This window comes from Entelurus aequoreus, linkage group LG15, assembly GCF_033978785.1.
Source record: "Entelurus aequoreus isolate RoL-2023_Sb linkage group LG15, RoL_Eaeq_v1.1, whole genome shotgun sequence".
NCBI lineage: Eukaryota > Metazoa > Chordata > Actinopteri > Syngnathiformes > Syngnathidae > Entelurus > Entelurus aequoreus.
This window is the reverse complement of record NC_084745.1, coordinates 32,158,849-32,181,348: the sequence shown is the minus strand read 5'-3', so window position 1 is coordinate 32,181,348 and position 22,500 is coordinate 32,158,849. Positions and strand designations below refer to the sequence as shown.

Sequence of the window (22,500 nt, the reverse complement as noted above, 5' to 3'; positions counted from 1 at the left end):
GCTACATAGATTTGGGTGTCATCGGCATAGCAATGATGGTCAATGTTATTATTTTGCATGATTTGTCCTAGTGGGAGCATATAGATGTTAAATAAAGTCGGCCCCAAGATTGAACCTTGGGGGACTCCACACGTTACGTTGGTTGGTTCTGATACAAAGTCACCAATGGAAACAAAATAGTTCCTATCTTGTAGATATGACTTGAACCAGCTTAAAACTGTGCCTGAGATCCCCACCCAGTTTTCCAACCTGTCCAAAAGTATTGAGTGGTCGACAGTGTCAAATGCAGCACTGAGGTCCAAAAGCATTAATACTGAAGTTTTGCCAGAGTCTGTGTTTAGACGGATGTCATTTATAACTTTAAGAAGGGCCGTCTCTGTGCTATGAAGAGGTCGAAATCCTGACTGGAAGTTGTTGTGGCAGCCAGTAGAAGCCAAGAAGTGATTTAGTTGTTGGAGGACAACTTTCTCAATTATTTTACTTATGAATGGTAGATTTGAAATTGGTCTGTAGTTGTTGATAACAGAGGCATCTAGGCTCTGCTTTTTTAGAAGAGGTTTAATGACTGCAGTTTTGAAAGCCTTCGGGAAATTGCCCGATTTAATAGAATTATTAACTATTTGCAAGATGTCTGTTGATAGGCAGTCAAAAACATTCTAATATATATATATATATATATATATATATATATGTGTGTGTGTGTGTGTATGTATTTGGCTGTGCAGTATATGTATATATATATATATATATATATATATATCAATATATATATATACAGTATATATATATATATATACAGTATATATATATATATATATATATATATATATATATATATATATATATATATATATATATATATATATATATATATATATATATATATATATATATATATACAATATTCAAATTGTGGCTTCATACTCTCTTTTGTTACATACAATAAATAAAGACAATTGTGCAAAAGTAACAAACAAAACTACTATTGGCTCTGATACAAATCCTCTGGTTTTTGCATTTAGTTTAAAAACATAAAAAATATCGACTTGTTGACGAAAACAAAAAATGTATCTAATCAACATAGTATCGACTATGTACTGACTGATACTAAGATTTCTATCATTACTGTCGATATTTGTATCACTCCGCCCACCCCTGTTTACATCCAAGACCTCTACCTTAGCGGTTAGCATGGCTGATTGTATCCTCCCATGGTGTGTCGTGTAGCTTAGCTATCAGTCGCCCTCCATTGATAATAATACTTGTAAGGAACAAATTTAAATGTTTTGCCATGGAGGCGAGGCCAGCGAAGATGCTTATTGGGTTAAGGACACGGTTGTTTGCCTAATGCTGTCTAATTTGCAGGTCACAGCTAGATTAGTCGTCAACAAGCATTATAACAACATGATTATAGAGCTTTTAATTATATTGTTGGCCATTTTTGTTCATTTATATCGTACAGTATATTGTCTATATCGTGCAACCTTACAAAGATGTTGTCCTACACGGACCTGAACCTATACTAGAGAAATTCTGTAGGTATTTAAAAATGTTGGCAGTTCTATTTTAAAGTTGTGCAGCTTTTATAGTCTTTACGGTACTGGTCCAGGAAATCCGCTAACCAATTGCATGCGAGTTAAGCCATCCCACAAGATACTACTCAGCCAATCAACTGCATTCCAGATGCTAAACATTGCACATGTTGGAATTCATGTTTCCTACTAGGGAACCACAGTTCTTCAGCGGTGGTAGCACTCATGCACCCCCATATCATTACACTACCACTAAAATGCTTAACTGTAGAAAATACATTCTCATCTGGCTATTCACTCATGCTGTGAGGATATTAACATCTATACCGCGACACAAGCTGTACACTGACTACTCTGAATTGTATCCACGTTTCAGTTCCAAATTGTGGCTAATATGTCAGGGGTGTACTCACTTTTGTGTGCTTGATTGCTTTTTTTTTTTTAATGTATGCAACAGAATATCTTAATGTCTTCTGGAATATGATCTTTGGGGACGAATGAAGTCATGTGGCCTCGTGAGACGGAGGACGCTTTTCTGTTTTACCTCGCAGCTCTGTCCTAACGGCGTCTCTCCTGATCAGGACGAGTCACATAATTGATATGAGAATAAGGGGGTGTATTTCAGTGTAATTAGAATCTTGATAATTGGACTAATTAGATCTAATTGCCACGTGAGAATGACTTTGATTAAAAAAGGTTTCTCACCTACAACCATGACGTCGAGATGTGTTGCAAAAACAATTCCAATTTTAGCCATTTTAATGTCAAACCTCCCCCTACTTTTAGAAAAACAACCTGATCATAAGCTGATGACTCGTTTGTCCGCTAATACTTTTTTAGATATATATTTTTTTCATACATGTCTGTGTAGTCACTGGTGTGTGTATGTGGCAGGAAGAAAAGCTCTGATTTGCCCATCTTTTTGGTATGATTCAATTTTTGACGAACATTTTGAGGAGATGTGCTTTCCATTTCAATTCATGCACCCCTTGCATCTGCGCATGTGTACGAATCCAAGGAAAGCGGAAAAGTATTGACGGATTTATATGCAAGTCCAACACTAAATAACACCATCATTTTGTATTTTGTCATTTAATTTAAGGTTTCACTCTACAATTAATCAAATGTATGGGTAGTTCAAGAGGCCGTGTCCAATTAATGACAATTTATTTTCCTCTTTGTTCCAGAAGACATGACGTCCACAGTTTCCAAAAACAATTTGAAATGTGGACTTTTCCACTTTGCATCAGTCCATCTTAGATGAGCTCGGGCCCAGAGAAGCTGGCGGCGTTTCTGGGTGTTGTTGATAAATGGCTTTAGCTATGTTTTACCTAACATGATGAATATTAGGAATTAATAATCGGGATGTTGATAGAAACTAGAAAAATACATTTCGGTACAAATTGAGTATGAATGCTGAAAAACCAAAGACAGCACGCTAGCCAGATAGCGTCAAGAAACACAATATATGACTATATGACTCTTGAGTGTATACCTATTGAAAGAAGAAAAAAGCTACCCTTCCAACATGCTACATTAGCATGCTAAAAGTAAAAATGTGTGAAATAACAACATGTTTGACCAAGGTTATACCTGCAAAATTAGCTAAAAGGCTAGCACACTTAATGTTAGCATGCTAACATGCTAACAGTTACTGTAGCATGTGTGAAGTAACAATATTTAACTGAGTCTTTTAAAATGAGTTAAAATCAAAACATTCTAATGATAGCATGTTAGCAGTTAACATGTGCGAAAGAACATATTTGTATTTGAAATGTGGACGTTTGAAAAAGGATAGATTCATTTAAAAGTACAAAAATGTCCCAGAAATTTTGGAATTCCAGGAAATGTGGAACATTTTGGAAAAAACACGCTCTTGCTCCTTGTCATCTCCGCCAATAAGAGTTCTCGAGCAGGTAAAATGCATGTTACATGTTTATTCATCTGTTGCATTTGTTGATTGTACGTATTTCACATTGTTTTCTGCATGTAAATATAATAATTATCCATAACGTGGAGTTTTTTCATACATGAAGATGAATTGGAATACATTTTTTTCTTATGGGATTTTTGTTTGGCAGTTTAAAAAAATTACTAAAAACCTGAGGTCAGACTGTACAAATCGTTAAACTCTGAATACAGTATAAGACGACTAAGAGAAAATATAAAAATGTATCAGAACCAGAATCAGAAGTAGAAATACTTCAATAATCCCCTCGGGGAAATTAAGATTTTCAGCACAATCCCATTCAAGAGCAGACAAACATTACAGGGAGACAGAACAGGATCGCTGACGAGTCTGCCAACTTCCCCCTTACAAAAAAGGTAAGAAACAGGTAAACGCTGGGGGGGGTTTGAGAAAAAAAAGAAAATCTGTCTAAGCCTGAGCCCATAGAGAGGGGGTCTAGACTGAGGCTAAGGGAGAAAAAAACGTATAGTCATTGCACACATAAACATGTGTGTAAGAGGGAAACATCAAAAAATACAAAGGACATTAAAGACATTAAAAGAGCAGAGCTGATGCAAACAGCCACTTCTACACACAGCCACAAAAGTAAAACAACAACAACAACAACAAAATATCCATATACACTGGTGGCCTCTGCGGTGTTCCACGCCATCGTCTGCTGGGGTGGGGGGAGCATGGCCAGAGACAGGAGTGGACCCAACAAAGCAACCGAGAGAGCTGACTCCAACCTCAGCCGCCCACTAACTCTCGGCCAGTGTCCAGTCCGCATGGATGAGCGAGGATGCGTCCAAGGAGACCGAGGTGTCCGATACCTGCTCATTCAGCCAAGACACTGTGAAGCTTGTCCTTCCCGGAGCTCAGCGCTAGTTCTACAGCCCTGTCTCTTCATCCGCATCTCCTCCAGTCTCTACAAAAGGACTTTGGTGTGGCAGAGACCCAAGCAGCTGGTCTCCATGGCCAAAAGGCTCCCGGGAGGCAGATCCAGAAGTTCACAAAAAAGCACCGCAGAAGTCACGAAAGTGGCACCCCTTGTCACACAGTCCCAAAGGGTCCCAAACCAAAAGGCAAAAAAAAACACATGAAAACAAGAGGGAAACATCAGGAACACACAAAATAATAATAAATGGTGGACTATAATACAATAAAAATAGTACTACCTGCCTGGACAAAACAAAAATGGCATCAGCAGACATAAATTTAAATTAAGATTAAAGAGTAAAGTACCAATGATTGTCACACACACACTAGATGTGGTGAAATTTGTCCTCTGCACTTGACCCATCCCCTTGGGGAGCAGTGGGCAGCAGCGGCGCCGCACCCGGGAATCATTTTGGTGATTTAACCCCCAACTCCAACCCTTGATGCTGAGTGCCAAGCAGGGAGGTAATGGGTCCCATTTTTAAAAATAAATGCATGAATCGGGCACCAGAGAGGATTTGAAACAAGTTGATTTTGATTTTGTATGTGATGCACACACTTGCACCTGCAGCCAAAAAATCATACTTGAACTAGATGAGGCAATTCCTGAAGGAATTGCGTGTGAATGATCCAATGCTAAAGTTCAACTGAAATCCTGGAATTTTTTTGGAATTGTTGAAGTAGCGCACACAATGCCAAAACAGGCTGAATATTTTGAAGTTGGAATCAGATGAAAAATGTGGGAATTGTGGAACTTTGAAGAATGTCCCATTGATTTCAATGGGAATTTCCAAAAAAATTGGGAATTTCGGGAAAAGCGGGATTTTTGTTTTAAAATGGTAAAAAACTTTAAAGGTTGGTGTTGGTATTTTTCAAATCTGTCGAGAAATGTTGAAGTAGTAACATGTTGAATTGAGAAATGGTATTACGGAATTCCTGGAATTTCGGGAAAACCGGGAATTTTCCCAGTTCAAAAAACAACTTTGTTTTTTTGTCCTAATTAAAAATAATGTTTTCACGGTGGAACGGTTGAAATGCGTTGAAAAATGTGAAAGGAGTAGTCGCCAGAAAAAAGGGTGGACATAGGGCTTTGGAAAACCAGGAATTCTGGAAAATCCTGGAATTTTTTTTTTAACTTGGAAAAATTATAGTTTGAATTTCCAAGACGGTGGAATGTGTTGAAGGTGGAATGGTTTGAATAGGTTGAACATTGTGGAAGTTTGAAAAGTGGCCAATTCATTTTGAATGTGAAAAATGTCCCGGAAAACCTGGAATTCTGGGAAATCTGGGAATTTTGGGAATTTTTCATGGGAAAGCCCGCGATTCCGAATAGGCTGAACAGTTTGGAGTTGGAACGGTTTGAATCGGGTGAAAAATGTGTAAGGTAGAGCGCGCTGAAATCTGGAGGAGAAGAATAAGAATAAGTAGTAGAATGAATAGATGGATTTTGGTGTAGAAAACCATTTGTGTGAATGCTCCAAAGCATTCACACAATTATTTATTAATTGTTTTGCTTAAGAAGGTGCACGGTACTGAGAATGAATGCAACGTGTGATTCATGTGAATATCCCTAATCAATCCCCCATGCACATGTTTGCTTAATAATGCATGAATATTAGGACACCCTATAAAAACCTCAATGAGCTCAGTCTCTGGTGGCTCAATAGATGGCAGTAATATCCCTCCATCACTGCAGCAGTGCTCATACCGTACATGTCCTCGGATTTTCATGGGATTTTTACCGGTGTCCATGCATAATGACACCGGCAAGCATCAGACATTATTAGGCGAGAAAAAAAAAGAAAGAAAAAAAGGTAGACCAAAATAAACAACCCCTTCCTCCCTCCTGCACGTCTCCTATAGCAGTGTTTTTCAACCTTTTCTGAGCCAAGGCACATTTCTTTCATTGAAAAAATCCAGAGGCACACCACCAGCAGAAATCATTGAAAAATTAAACTCAGTAGCCGATATTGACAATAAAAAGTTGTTCTCGCAATTGTTGGATATGAATTCAAACCATAACCAACCACGCATCACTATAGCGCTTTGGAGTTTTCCTGTGTGTAGTGTTTTAGTTCCTGTATTGCGCTCCTGTTTTGGTGGCTTTTCCTCTTTTGTTGGTATTTTCCTGTAGCAGTTTCATGTTTTCCTTGAACACTATTCCCCGCACCTGCTTTGTTTTCGCAATGAAGACTATTTAAGTTGTGCGGACGCTATCCTTCTTTGTGTGGACATTGTTGATTGTCATGTCATGTACTGATGTATTTTGGGGACGCCGTCTGCTCCACTTGCTGTAAGTCTTTGCTGTCGTCCAGCATTCTGTTTTTGTTTACTTTGTAGCCAGATCAGTTTTAGTTTCGTTTTGCATAGCCATCCCTATGCTTCAATGCTCCCCTTACTCACCATTGTGTGTTATACTCAATGGTTAACTGGACATCTTTATGTGCTCGACGCCTCAATCATTGGTATGTGTCCATCTACAAACCCATTCTGGGTATCACTCCATCTTATCTGTCTTGTCTTTTAACAAAGAAACAAGAAAGTCACAATCTTTGTTCAATGAATGTTTTGCAATTTGCCGTCCCCAAAGTAAGAACTGAACTGGGCAAGAAAGCATTTAGGTTTTCGGCACCGAAGGCTTGGAATAACCTACAATCAAATCTTCAACTTCAAACCCTTGTTACATTAAATGAGTTTAAAGCTTCTGTGAAAGGACTGCAGTCTACCTTGTCTGTATGCACATGTGTCATGTGAGCAAGTTTTAATGTTGTAAATTTGATGTTTTATGTGTTGTTTACTGTTTTTAATGTAACCTTGCTGCTGCCCTCTTGGCCAGGTCTCCCTTGGAAAAGAGATCATTGATCTCAATGGGATTTTACCTGGTTAAATAAAGGCTAAATAAAAATAAAAATAAAATGCCTTTTCTTAGCGGCACCTAGCGGCACTCGCCTGTTATTTATTTTTGGTTTAAGGGTTAGATACGTTTTTACCTGCACATATTGTGATCACCACAAACCATGTTCCCGACATCTACAAAGCAATTAGCTACCTGCTGCCACCTACTGATATGGAAGAGTATTACACGGTTACTCTGCCGAGCTCTAGACAGCACCGACACTCAACAACGGCACATTTGCGGATTATAATTACTAGTTTGCAAAAAATATTTTTAACCCAATTAGGTGAAATTACATAACTTCCCACGGCACACCAGGCTGTATCTCTAGTGTGCCGCGGCACAGTGGTTGAAAAACACTGTCCTATAGTCCTCAGGTAATGTGGAGAAGCCTTGGCAAAGTCAAACATGGCAGTGGGAGGCGATGACTTTGAGCTTGGCGGTGTCTTTTATATTTCCCGTGAAAGCAGACAGTGTCTCTCTAATGCTCTGATTAGGTGAGGTCATAAAACAGCCCTTAGCTCAAAAGATGGTGTAATGTGTTCTCCTGTGAAGATGAAATCAATAGCAACACTTGGATGGAGCCCGGCCTCCAATACCAAAGAACTCAATGAAAGGCACGTCTGCAACAGCTCACAAAAAAAAGAAAGAACGGAATTACTGAGAAAAGCATTTAATTGTTGCTGCAGATAGTCGTCATTTGTTGGCAGGACATTTGAATTCAGTGTGTTCCCAACAGTAGTCTCTGATCTTGTTTCATATGTGACCAGCAGCTATAAATTACAGAAACATGTCCCCCTCCCCTTATTTCAGATGCCTTTTTGAATCCAACACCTGTGTGTGTGTACTTTGCAATAAAATAAATATGACTTGTTTTCGATGCACCATGGGCATGTTCTGCACCGTGTTGCTTTTAACACAGTTGGAAAAGCAGGGCTTTGTTTGTTTTTCATGCCTCCCCCCCCCCCCCCCCCCTTTTTTTTTCTCATTAAAATCAAACGCCGAGAGCCATGATGAAAAGGAAAACTTCAGTCGCCTAATTCTGATGTCAAAATAGGGCCCGGGAAAAACAAATGATTGTCGCCCAAACTTAAGCAATATGGAGTCCGTATTCATTTGCATGCAAAACAGTTGAAATTTCATTAAGGAATGAAAGGAACTTGTCTTCTTTTTGCTTACCCCCGGAATTATGATTTGTGCTTGCAGGACTTTTCAATATTTGCAACAAGAAGTTCACATTATGGACAAAAGTATTGGGACAACTGGGTAATACCCCTACAGGAAGTAACAACTAAAAAAATATGGAGTTTTTGAAGCTTTTTCAAAAGATTTTGGATGCTAGGTGTGCACTATCCAAGCAAATTACCCAATACATACAAAACATCTGTCTGAGATTAGCAACCCTAACACACAGTATATACAGTACTTTAGAGTAGTCAGTGTATAGCTTGTATATATATATATACATATATGTGTATGTGTATATATATATATATATATATATATATATATATATATATATATATATATATATATATATATATATATATATGTGTGGGAAAAATCACAAGACTACTTCATCTCTACAGGCCTGTTTCATGAGGGGTTCCCTCAATCATCAGGAAATCTTCTGATGATTGAGGGAACCCCTCATGAAACAGGCCTGTAGTTGTGATTTTTCCCACACATACATATATTGCGCTCTACCACGGTATCGAGCACTATTTTTTGGATAATCTAATTAAGACATATATATATATATATATATATATATATATATATATATATATATATATATATATATATATATATATATATATATATATATATATATATAAATGTGACAGTTTGACCCCACACTGTCACTGTTTGACCTTTGGACTTCCTCACAAACCGTGCGCATTTGTTGGGAAGCTCAATATGGACAAACTACAAACATTCAATCTTGTTAGCTAGTGAAAAGCATGTGCTCAACAAACAAATTGTTACCTGTCACCCACCATGGCTCTGAACAGTTGACTAAAAGAGTCAGGGTGGGGTTGAGGGCGTTATATAGGTGAACACACCTGCATTCACTAATTAGGCCAAATTTGGGTCGAACCATGATTATCAAAAGCTGGGTGTCACTGAAGGACACTGGACATTTGAAAGTTGTGTTGTCTAAAGCCTGAATATACTGTGTACAAAAATGACTGCTCTACACATGCAAAAGTACTATGTGAATACTTTTTAGACATGTGATGGTTATTTATGGTGTAATTTGCAAAATAACTGTTTTCTTAATTCCCCCTGTCAAATTGGTCCCAGCTAGTGGGCGGAGCTATGGGCTATTTAAGTTGGAAAATGCCGTTTTTCTGACAGTCTGCTGTTGGTCACTGCCAGAGGAGGTTCTCTGTCCTGAGCAGGAGTTTCCGTCTCCATGCATCATCTACTGAGATTGTAGGTGCTTTGTTTTCCTGTCATTGTTCACCTTTTGACTTTTTTGGGGGGGATTTCAATAAATGTTTGTAAACTGTTACCAACTGCGTCCCTTGCCATCCTTGATTTGAAAATCCGGTTTTGCAAAGGTTACATTACCTTCAACCGAGGCGGGGTGTGACAATACATATATACAAATAAATGATAAATATATATATATCCATTGAAAATGTGTGAAAACACAGTCATTAGAGTCTACAATCTTTTTTTTTTTAAAAAGCCAAATGTAAGATAATTGCTTAAAAAAATCTCATGGTCCTGGGGTGCACAAGTGCTGCCAACACCGGGGAGCTGCGGTTCATTGACTGAAATTTGAATTCCAGCACATACTGTGACATTCTGAAGCAGGGCATGAATCCCATCGCAGTTGATAGTTTTATTTCTTTAGTCTTGCACCTCGAGAATATACAATAACTTGGATTTACAGTACTTTAGAGTAGTCACTGTATAGCTTGTACAACAGTATAGATGAACTAGAGTACCCACTGAAAACATGTTAACATACTGCCATTATTATTTAAAATCACTGACAACACAAGGGAGTGGAAATATAAGGGTGTCAGCAGTGTCATGTCTGGCGCTGCATGAGTGCTGCCAACCCTGGGGAGCTGTGGTTCATTGACTGAAATTTGAATTCCAGCACATACTGTGACAATCTGAAGCGGAGCATGAATCCCACCACAGTTGAAAGTTGTACTTCTATAGTCTTGAACCTCGAGAATATACAATAACTTGGAATTACAGTACTTTAGAGTAGTCACTGTATAGCTTGTACAACAGTATAGATGAACTAGAGTACCCACTGAAAACATGTTAACAGACAGCCAATTTTGTTTAAAATCGCTGACAACACAAGGGAGTGGAAAGATAAGGGTGTCAGCAGTGTCATAGTCTGGGGCTGCATGAGTGCTGCCAACACTGGAGAGCTGCAGTTCATTGACTAAAAACGTGAACTCGAACAAGTAGGGTTATATTCCTGAAGCACGGCATAACATTACAAGCCCAAACATGTATGTATGCCAATATAGTCAGTGTACATATTGTATACTGTAGGAGTATATATGAACTGAAGTATTCACTGAAAATGGCTAAAAAAACAGCCATCGTTGCCTAAATAGCTGAAAAAACAAGTGAGTAGCAAGATAATTGCGTCAGAAGTTTCATGGTATGGGGCTGCATGAGTGCTGCCAACACCGAAAGCTATGGTTCATTGACTGAAACGTTGATTCCAACATGTACTATGACATTTTCAAACAGAGCATGAAACCCTTCATAGTTAAGGGTTTAATTTAAATAGTCTTGAACCTTAAGAAAACATAATAACTTGGATATACTTTAGAGTAGTCTGTGTATAGCTTGTATAACAGTATACATGTACTATGTACTTAAGACGAGTCAACAAGACAGCCATTATTGTTTAAAATGCTGACAACACAAGTTAAGGGTGTCACCAGTGTCATGGTCTGGGGGTGCATGAGTGCTGCCAACCCTCAGGAGCCGTGCTTCGATTGAAACCTCATTTTCAACATGTTCTGTGATAATATTCTGAAGCAGGGCTCGGATCTCTTTATAGTTGAAGGATTCATTTCTTTAGTCTCGAACCGTAAGAAGGCATAATAAAATGACTCAAGACACTGTCATTATTGTCTAAACAGCTGAAAATACAAGTGAGTAGCAAGATAAGTGTGTCAGAAGGTGTCATGGTCTGGGGCTGCATGACTGCTGCTGACACTGGCAAGCTGTGGTTCGTTGACTGAAAACATGAATTTCAACATGTACTGTGACATTCTGAAGCGGAGCATGAATCCCCTAATAGTTGAAGGTTTCATTTCTATGGTCCTGAACCGAAAGAAGATATAATAAAATGAGTCAGGGGCTAAAAAAAGCAAGTAGCAAGAGTGCATGAGTGCTTCTGACACTGGAGAGCGGCGGTTCATTGACGACAAACAAGAATTCCAACATGGCCACTCTGAAGCAGGCCTCATGCCAATGTTTTCCAACATAACAAGCCGTAACAGCCGTATGTTAACAGATATACGTTAAGAGTAGTCAATGTACATCAGGGGTGTCCAAACTTTTTCCACTGAGGGCCGCACACGGAAAAATTAAAGCATGCCGGGGCCATTTTGATATTTTTCATTTTCAAACCATAACAAAATATATGGATTTTGTTTGTTTTTTACCTTAGGGCTCCCAGGGACCATAAAGGGTGTAAGTCATTAAAATGTTAAAAACAAGTCAAATTATTATTTTTTTTATTTATATAACGCTTACAGTAAATATGTACAGTATATCAACTTCAGGTTGATATAAAGTTTAAAAAAACAAAAAGGCTTTTCTGTCAAAGACAACTTAGTTTTTTATAATAAAACTGAAATATGCAGTATTTCCCCCACTGCCCAAAACATTCAGAAAGCAATGTTTGACGTGAAGTAATTAGAGCCTTAAAAATATCGATAATGCAAGACACCATTGATTTTAATCCATTATTATTAATCACAGTGAAAAGATAAATCCAAAAGGATCACCACTCAGAAAGTGATACATTTTTATTGGGTTTTTTTTTTACTTTCAACACTTAAGTTACGAGCTCAACTTCAGATATATCTGTCGATTTTACGTTTTAACTATTATTTTGTTTGTTTTATGCTCTTTTGTCAAATAAAATGTTAATGTTTTTGTATGACAACCACACAATAAATGCAATATTTCCCACATAAAACATTTTAAAGTGAAATATTTGAAATAATTGGAGCCTTGAATAGGTCAATAATTCATTATACCATTGATTTTATTTTTTTTTGGAGCAATGGCAAAAAAATAAAAAAGAAAGATAGACAAAAGAAAAAAAAAAGCCTGCATGGTAGCTTTGTGTCAACATTGCAACTTTTTCTAGTTAGATTTCACCTCATTCCACTTTTTTAAATTTTTTTTTAATTTTTGCAATAGCATTTCCAGAATGTGTCGCGGGCCGGTAAACAATTAGCTGCGGGCAGCAAATGGCCCCCGGGCAGCACTTTGGATCTTGTATAGCAGTAAAGATTAACACACAGCCATTGTTGTCTAAATCGCTGACAACGCAAGTGAGTAGCAAGAAAAGTCTGTCAGTTTATTTATTTATTTATTTACAGACAGACAGACATAGTTTTATATTTCATTATTGTATTTTGTTAATACCAGAGTCTGTTCTGCAAAAAGGTCATCCCTCGAAGCACACAGCTTCTAGCAGTAATTCTGCACGAGTGCTGCTGACAATGGGGAGCTGTGGTTCATTGGATAAAACGTGAGCCGTCTGTTTTGCAGCTATTTAGACAACAAGTGGGTACCAATAAATGAAGCACTGTGGCGGCAGTGTCACAGTCTATGACCGCATGAGTGCTGCTGGTACAGGGGAGCTGTGGTTGCATGAGTGATTCTGACACTGTAGAGCGGCGGTTCATTGACGAAAACAAGGATTCCAACATGGCCACTCTGAAGTGGGCCTCATGCCAATTGTTTCCAACATAACAAGCCGTAACAGCCGTATGTTTACCGATATACGTTAAGAGTAGTCAGTGTACATCTTGTATAGCAGTAAAGATTAACACACAGCCATTTTTGTCTTAATCGCTGACAACACAAGTGAGTAGCAAGAAAAGTCTGTCAGTTTATTTATTTATTTACAGACAGACAGACATAGTTTTGTATTTCATTATTGTTTCTTTTGTTAATACCATAGTCTGTCCTGAAAAAAGGTCATCCCTCGAAGCACACAGCTTCTAGCAGTAATTCTGCACGAGTGCTGCTAAAAATGGGGAGCTGTGGTTCATTGGATGAAACGTGAGCCATCTGTTTTGCAGCTATTTAGACAACAAGTGGGTACCAATAAATGAAGCACTGTGGCGGCAGTGTCACGGTCTATGGCCGCATGAGTGCTGCTGGTACAGGGCAGCTGTGTTTGCATGAGTGCTTCTGACACTGGAGAGCGGCGGTTCATTGACGAAAACAAGAATTCCAACATGGCCACTCTGAAGTGGGCCTCATGCCAATTGTCTCCAACATAACAAGCCGTAACAGCCGTATGTTTACAGATATACGTTAAGAGTAGTCAGTGTACATCTTGTGTAGCAGTAAAGATTAACACACAGCCATTGTTGTCTAAATCGCTGACACCACAAGTGAGTAGCAAGAAAAATACCAGAGCTCGTTCTGCAAAAAGGTCATCCCTCGAAGCACACAGCTTCTAGCAGTAATTCTGCACGAGTGCTGCTGACAATGGGGAGCTGTGGTTCATTGGATGAAACGTGAGCCGTCTGTTTTGCAGCTATTTAGACAACAAGTGGGTACCAATAAATAAAGCACTGTGGCGGTAGTGTCACGGTCCATGGCCGCATGAGTGCTGCTGGTACAGGGCAGCTGTGGTTGCATGAGTGCTTCTGACACTGGAGAGCGGCGGTTCATTGACGAAAACAAGAATTCCAACATGGCCACTCTGAAGCGGGCCTCATGGCAATTTTCCAACACAACAAGCCGTAACAGCCGTATGTTTACAGATATACGTTAAGAGTAGTCAGTGTACATCTTGTATAGCAGTAAAGATTAACACACAGCCATTGTTGTCTAAATCGCTGACAACACAAGTAAGTAGCAAGAAAAGTCTGTCAGTTTATTTATTTATTTATTTATTTACAGACAGACATAGTTTTATATTTCATTATTGTTTATTTTGTTAATACCAGAGTCTGTTCTACAAAAAGTTCATCCCACGAAGCACACAGCTTCTAGTAGTAATTCTGCACGAGTGCTGCTGACAATGGGGAGCTGTGGTTAATTGGATGAAACGTCAGCCGTCTGTTTTGCAGCTATTTAGACAACAAGTGGGTACCAATAAATGAAGCACTGTGGCGGCAGTGTCACGGTCTATGGCCGCATGAGTGCTGCTGGTACAGGGGAGCTGTGGTTGCATGTGTGCTTCTGACACTGTAGCGCGGCGGTTCATTGACGAAAACAAGAATTCCAACATGGCCACTCTGAAGCGGGCCTCATGCCAATTGTCTCCAACATAACAAGCCGTAACAGCCGTATGTTTACAGATATACGTTAAGAGTAGTCAGTGTACATCTTGTATAGCAGTAAAGATTAACACACAGCCATTGTTGTCTAAATCGCTGACAACACAAGTTGTAGCAAAAAAATACCAGAGTCCGTTCTGCAAAAAGGTCATCCCTCGAAGCACACAGCTTCTAGTAGTAATTCTGCATGAGTGCTGCTAAAAATGGGGAGCTGTGGTTCATTGGATGAAACGTGAGCCGTCTGTTTTGCAGCTATTTAGACAACAAGTGGGTACCAATAAATGAAGCACTGTGGCGGCAGTGTCACGGTCTATGGCCGCATGAGTGCTGCTGGTACAGGGCAGCTGTGTTTGCATGAGTGCTTCTGACACTGGAGAGCGGCGGTTCATTGACGAAAACAAGAATTCCAACATGGCCACTCTGAAGCGGGCCTCATGGCAATTTTCCAACACAACAAGCCGTAACAGCCGTATGTTTACAGATATACGTTAAGAGTAGTTAGTGTACATCTTGTATAGCAGTAAAGATTAACACACAGCCATTGTTGTCTAAATCGCTGACAACACAAGTAAGTAGCAAGAAAAGTCTGTCAGTTTATTTATTTATTTATTTATTTACAGACAGACATAGTTTTATATTTCATTATTGTTTATTTTGTTAATACCAGAGTCTGTTCTGCAAAAAGTTCATCCCACGAAGCACACAGCTTCTAGTAGTAATTCTGCACGAGTGCTGCTGACAATGGGGAGCTGTGGTTCATTGGATGAAACGTCAGCCGTCTGTTTTGCAGCTATTTAGACAACAAGTGGGTACCAATAAATGAAGCACTGTGGCGGCAGTGTCACGGTCTATGGCCGCATGAGTGCTGCTGGTACAGGGGAGCTGTGGTTGCATGTGTGCTTCTGACACTGTAGCGCGGCGGTTCATTGACGAAAACAAGAATTCCAACATGGCCACTCTGAAGTGGGCCTCATGCCAATTGTCTCCAACATAACAAGCCGTAACAGCCGTATGTTTACAGATATACGTTAAGAGTAGTCAGTGTACATCTTGTATAGCAGTAAAGATTAACACACAGCCATTGTTGTCTAAATCGCTGACACCACAAGTGAGTAGCAAGAAAAATACCAGAGCCCGTTCTGCAAAAAGGTCATCCCTCGAAGCACACAGCTTCTAGCAGTAATTCTGCACGAGTGCTGCTGACAATGGGGAGCTGTGGTTCATTGGATGAAACGTGAGCCGTCTGTTTTGCAGCTATTTAGACAACAAGTGGGTACCAATAAATAAAGCACCGTGGCGGTAGTGTCACGGTCTATGGCCGCATGAGTGCTGCTGGTACAGGGGAGCTGTGGTTGCATGAGTGAATCCGAACATGTGTCATTGTTGTCTGAATAGCTAATGCTAAAATGGGTGTTTAGTGTACATGTTGAGTGACTTACAGTAGCGAAAAGGTGTACTCCTCCATCTCCGCCACAGGGAGCGCGTGCGTGGCGGGTTCGCCGCCGCCGTTTCCGCCGCTCACGCTGGCGCCGCGGCTATTTGTCTTCTTGATTGGCTTCTTCTGCGAGGAGCAGGGGAACACACGCGGACGTCATTTGTAAGCCTAGCAGGAAGCAGCCCCGGCAAAATTTATCTCGGGGGATGCACGCGGCGACGGTGACAGCGGCGGCGCTTTCGGAAGCGTCTCCGAAACGCTGCGGCGTTGACACGAGACGAGCGCGGCGGCGAAATCGCATATGGCACGCCATCACTCAAGTGGGGGGGCGGAGTTAAATATATGATAGCACATACAAGTCGTTTACTGTCATCATCATAAACACAGTCAAACGGAGTTAGGAAGTGCAGCTTTGAATATTTCACCGAGCTACTTTGGAGGAGATATTATTTGTTAAGCCGCCAACATGTTAGCGGCTGGCCTGTCAGCCCCTGCCTGCGTTGCCCTTGGGTGGGCTTAGTGCCTTTTTGCTTGAAGTTGCAAAATACTCATACTGATGTATGCTAATGAGCGCCACGCTCCTTCTTTTTAACCTGCTCCTCTCCTCCGCCTCCCGCCTCCTCGGCCTCTCCTGAGACCCACCCGGGAAGTCGTGAACCAGCCGGGCCCGATAAAAGCGCCATTCGTTTTCATAGGGCAATCTTTGCCAAAGAAAGCTGGGATTCCAGAGTGATGATCACAATAAAAAGGTGGCAAGGAGGCGGAAAAGGGAGAGAGAAATGCAGTGGGTATATGAAGCACAATGTTCTCTGGCGTCTCCCCGCAATAAATTTAATGCAATACCTTAAAAGCAGATCTGGTATAGAGCCGGATTCCCGCCCTGGGGGCAAAGTGGTCGCCTGGAGAAAATTCATTTTAATTAGGCCTGCACTGCAGGTTGAATGGTTGAAATTTGATCCCTTGTGCTTCCAGGCTGGGGCAGGTTGGAGATCACTCCACTTAATCATTAGGCAACTGGGTTCCGCGCCGCAACATTTGACAGAGTTAGCCGGGTTTTAAAGAGCAGGGAAAACAGTCTGCGGAGGATGCAGCAAACTAAAACCAATTTAGAAAGCGGGTCATCGCAGATTAACGGTGGGTCCATGGGGTGGCTTGTATATTAGGAGGTTAAAGGAAGGTAGGGTGTGCTCGCGCCTTTTTAACCATAACAACTGCAGAGGTACCTCAGGGTTCCTCACTTTTCATGTCATTCAAATTGGACTATTCAGATTGTCTTACAACAGGGTTTCCTAACCACTATAGAGGAGCCCGGGACCCACTCAAATTTTAACCCTAAATTAGTAATTTTACTCTTAATTTAAATCTTATTTATTTAATGTATTTATTTAAATTAAGTCAAGTTAAGTTAAAGGCCTACTAAAACCCACTACTACCGACCACGCAGTCGGATAGTTTATATATCAATGATGAAATCTTAGCATTGCAACACAAGCCAATACGGCCTGGTTAGATTAGTAAAGTGCAATTTTAAATTTCCCGCGAAATATCCTGCTGAAAACGTCTCGGTATGATGACGTTTGCGCGTGACGTCACGGATTGTAGAGGACATTTTGGGACACCATTGTGGCCAGCTATTAAGTCGTCTGTTTTCATCATAAAATTCCACAGTACTCTGGACATCTGTGTTGGTGAATATTTTGCAATTTGTTCAATGAACCATGGAGACAGCAAAGAAGAAAGCTGTAGGTGGGAAGCGGTGTATTAGCGGCCGGCTGCAGCAACAAAAACATGTAGCCGGTGTTTCATTGTCTACATTCCCGAAAGATGACAGTCAAGCTTTACCATTGGCCTGTGGAGAACTGGGACAACAGAGACTCTTACCAGGAGGACTTTGAGTTGGATACGCAGACACGGTACCGTGAGTATGTACGCAGCTACGGCTATGTGCATGTCACGTACGTAACTTTGGGGACTTTGGGGAAATATATGTGTTATATGAACTTTGGGGAGGTAAACGGTACTTTGGGCTGTGGGATTGAGTGTGTTGTGCAGGTGTTTGAGTTGTATTGGCGGGTTATATGGACGGGAGGGGGGAGGTGTTTGTTATGCGGGATTCATTTGTGGCATATTAAATATAAGCCTGGTTGTGTTGTGGCTAATACAGTATATATATATGTCTTGTGTTTATTTACTGTTTTAGTCATTCCCAGCTGAATATCAGGTCTCACCCACCTCTCACAGCATCTTCCCTATCTGAATCGCTTCCACTGCCCTCTAGTCCTTCACTTTCACTTTCTTCATCCACAAATCTTTCAACCTCGCTCAAATTAATGGGGAAATCGTCGCTTTCTCGGTCCGAATAGCTCTCGCTGCTGGTGGCCATGATTGTAAACAATGTGCAGATGTGAGGAGCTCCACAACCTGTGACGTCACGCGCATATCGTCTGCTACTTCCGGTACAGGCAAGGCTTTTTTATCAGCGACCAAAAGTTGCGAACTTTATCGTCGATGTTCTCTACTAAATTCTTTCAGCAAAAATATGGCAATATCGCGAAATGATCAAGTATGACACATAGAATGGACCTGCTATCCCCGTTTAAATAAGAAAATCGCATTTCAGTAGGCCTTTAAAGTGCCAATGATCGTCACACACACACACTAGGTGTGGCGAAATTATTCTCTGCATTTGACCCATCACCCTTGATCACCCCCTGGGAGGTGAGGGGAGCAGTGGGCAGCAGCGGTGGCGGCGCCTGGGAATCATATAACCCCCAATTAAAACCCTTGATACTGAATGCCAAGCAGGGAGGTAATGGGTCCCAATTTTATACTCTTTGGTATGACTCGGCCTGGGTCTGAACTCACAACCTACCGATCTCAGGGCGGACACTCTAACCACAAGGCCACTATGTTTTTATGTGACAGGGACAGTACAATTAAACATTGCTACCCACAGGTAACCAATGTCAAAGTACATATGACTTCCAGCCACAAGCTAATTTGCAACCCTTGTCCCTGGTTAGGCTTTTTAAAAAAAGTTGATAAAAGTGTAAAACACATACAAAAGCATTAAGACAAGTACAAAAATAAAAACACATTGAAAATAATTATTATATTCAATAATTAAAGTGCGGAAATAAAAAACATGTACTGTATATCTAAACTAAGTAAAACTAAAATGAAATAAATATGATAAAATGAAATTACATGTAAATGTATAATAAATGTTTTATAATACATGTTTTTTTAACTAAACTGTCAATATAATTAAAGTGCAAATGAAAATACAGCTTCACCATTTTAGTCATAATGTTTGCGCTTAAGAAATTTCGCTTTGACTTTAGCTCCAGACTTCTTCAGTTTGTCTGGCGTTGTCATGACTGCCACAAGTGGTGGAAAAGTGTATTACGACTGAGTACCGCAGCGGACCACAGCTGAGAAACTGATATTTTCTTGCGGCCCTCTCGAGCAGGGTTTTCTAACCTTTTGGACTTCAGGGCCCAAATGTTCCACTACAAAAGAAGCCTTGGACCTAATCAAATATTAACACTAAATTAGTGATCTTACTCTTAATTTTAATCTTATTCAATAATTCAAGTGCAAAAATAAAAATGTGTAAATCTAAATTAATTAAAACTAAAAATGAAGTAAATATAATACATTTAATTACATCTAAATGTATAATAAATGTTTTATAATATATGTTTTTAACTAATCTGTCAATAAAATTATTGTGCAACTGAAAATGCAGCTTAACCACCTTATTCATAATTTTTGCGCTTAAGAAATGTTTTTATGACTTTAGCCCATATTACCCCCATCTTATCCAGTCTTCATTGGCTTCCAGTTTAATTCCACATCGAGTTTAAAATGTTAGTCCTGACAATCCGTGCATTGCATGGCGGGGCCCCTCAATACATCACTGACTTGCTATGCCCCTACTCTTCAGGGCACAGCCAGGCCAGGGTCTTCTAAAGATCCCCAAAACATGTTTTAAAACCCGTGGAGACCTGGCATTCCAGGCTATAGGTCCCAGACTCCAGAACAATTTGCATTAGTCCCTCCGTGATCTTGACTGTGTTGAAACTTTTAAGAAACATTTGAAAACTTCTGTTTTTAGTAAAGCTTTTAGTTAATGCACCTTTTAACTATCAATTTTAATCCACTTTGTATCCTTTTTATGATGTTGCCCCTGATGTTTAATTGAATTGTTGTTTTACTTCACCTATGCTTTCTACAGTGCTTTGTGATTTTATCTGTGAAAAGCAATTTATAAATAAAATGTCCTTACTTACTTACTTACTTTAGCTCCAGACTTCTTCAGTTTGTTTGGTATTGTCATTTCTGCCACAAGTGGTGGAAAAGTGTATTACAACTGTGTACCGCTGCGGCCCATACGGACCACAGCTGAGAAATGGATATTTTCTTGCGGCCCTCTAAGCCAGGGTTTTCCAACCTTTTGGACTTTGGGGCCCAAATTGTTCACTACAAAAGGAGCCCGGGGCCTAATCAAATATTAACACTAAATTAGTAATCTTACTCTTGATTTTAATTGTATTCAATAATTAAAGTGCAAAAAAAAAAATAAGTATATCTAAATTAATTAAAACTAAAATGAAGTAAATATAATAAAATCAATTACATCTAAATGTATAATACATGTTTTATAATGTATGTTTTTTAACTAAACTGTCAACAAAATTAAAGTGCAAATGAAAATGCAGCTTCACCACTTTAGTCATAATTTTTGCGCTTGAGAAATGTTTGTATGACTTTAGCCCATATTACCCCTATCTTGTCCAGTCTTCATTGGCGTCCAGTTAAATTCTGCATCGTTAGTCCTGACATTCCGTGCATTGCATGGTGGGGCCCCTCAGTGCATCACTGACTTGACATGCCCCTCCAGTCTTCAAGCCAAGGTCTTCTAAAGATCCCCAAAACTTGTTTTAAAACCCGTGGAGACCTGGCATTCCAGTCTATAGCTCCCAGACTCTGGAACAATTTGCACCACTCCCTCCGTGATCTTGACTGTGTTGAAACTTTAAAAAAAACATTTTTTTTTAGTAAAGCTTTTAGTTAATGCACCTTGTAACTATCAATTTTAATCCAATTTGTATCCTGTTTATGATGTTGCCCCTGATGTTTTAATTGAATTATTTTACTTTACCTATGTTTTGTACAGCGCTTTGTGATTTTATCTGTGAAAAGCGCTTTATAAATAAAATGAATTAACTTACTTTAGCTCCAGACTTCTTCAGTTTGTTTGGTATTGTCATTACTGCCACAAGTGGTGGAAAATTGTATTACAACTGAGTACCGCTGCGGCCCATACGGACCACAGCTGAGAAACGGATATTTTTTTAGTAGCCCTCTAGGGCAGGGTTTTCTAACCTTTTGGACTTCGGGACCCACATTTTCCACTACAAAAGGAGCCCAGGGCCTAATCAAATATTAATATTAAATTAGTAATCTTACTCTTAATTTTAATTTTCTTCATTACATACAGTGCTAAAATAAATACAAATACATATGCATTAATTTATCATATAAAATATAATTATAATGATTAAAATAAAAATACACACATTCTAACTAAATTTAATAATAAATTGTTTTTAATATAAATGTTGCTTAAATAAACTGTCAATAAAATGAAAATACAGTTTCACCACATTAGTCATAATTTTTGCCCTCAAGAAACTTTTCTAGGATTTTAGGTTCAGATTTCTTCTGTATGTTTGATATTGTCATTACTGCCATAAGTGGTATAAAAGTGTATTACAACTGAGTACCACTGCGGCCCATATGGACCACAGCTGAGAAACATTGTTTGCAGCCCTCTATGGTCCCCAACCATGATATATATTGATATATAATGTATATATTGTGTTTTTTATGTTGATTTAATAAAAAAAAATATATATATATTTTTTTTTTATATATATATATTTTTTTTTTAAATTTCTTGTGCGGCCCGGTACCAATCGGTTCACGGACCGGTATTGGGCCGCACAAGAAATAAAAAAAAAATATATTTTTTTTTTATTAAATCAACATAAAAAACACAATATACACATTATATATCAATATATATCGATACAGTCTGCAGGGATACGGTCCGTAAGCACACATGATTGTATTTCTTTATGACAAAACAAAAAAACAAAAAAACAAAAAAATACATAACCCCCAGGTCCGTGGGACAAATTTTCAAGCGTTGA

General features: G+C 39.3%; 1 protein-coding gene across 1 annotated transcript in view; it reads right to left on the bottom strand.

Annotated features, from left to right (window-relative positions):
- ofcc1 (orofacial cleft 1 candidate 1) overlaps positions 1–22,500 on the bottom strand; it is a 261,434-nt gene that overhangs the window by 147,144 nt on the left and 91,790 nt on the right. The window contains exon 17 of the mRNA XM_062021233.1: positions 16,284–16,405. Coding sequence (XP_061877217.1) covers positions 16,284–16,405 — 122 coding nt within the window. The remainder of the gene's footprint in view (positions 1–16,283; positions 16,406–22,500) is intronic.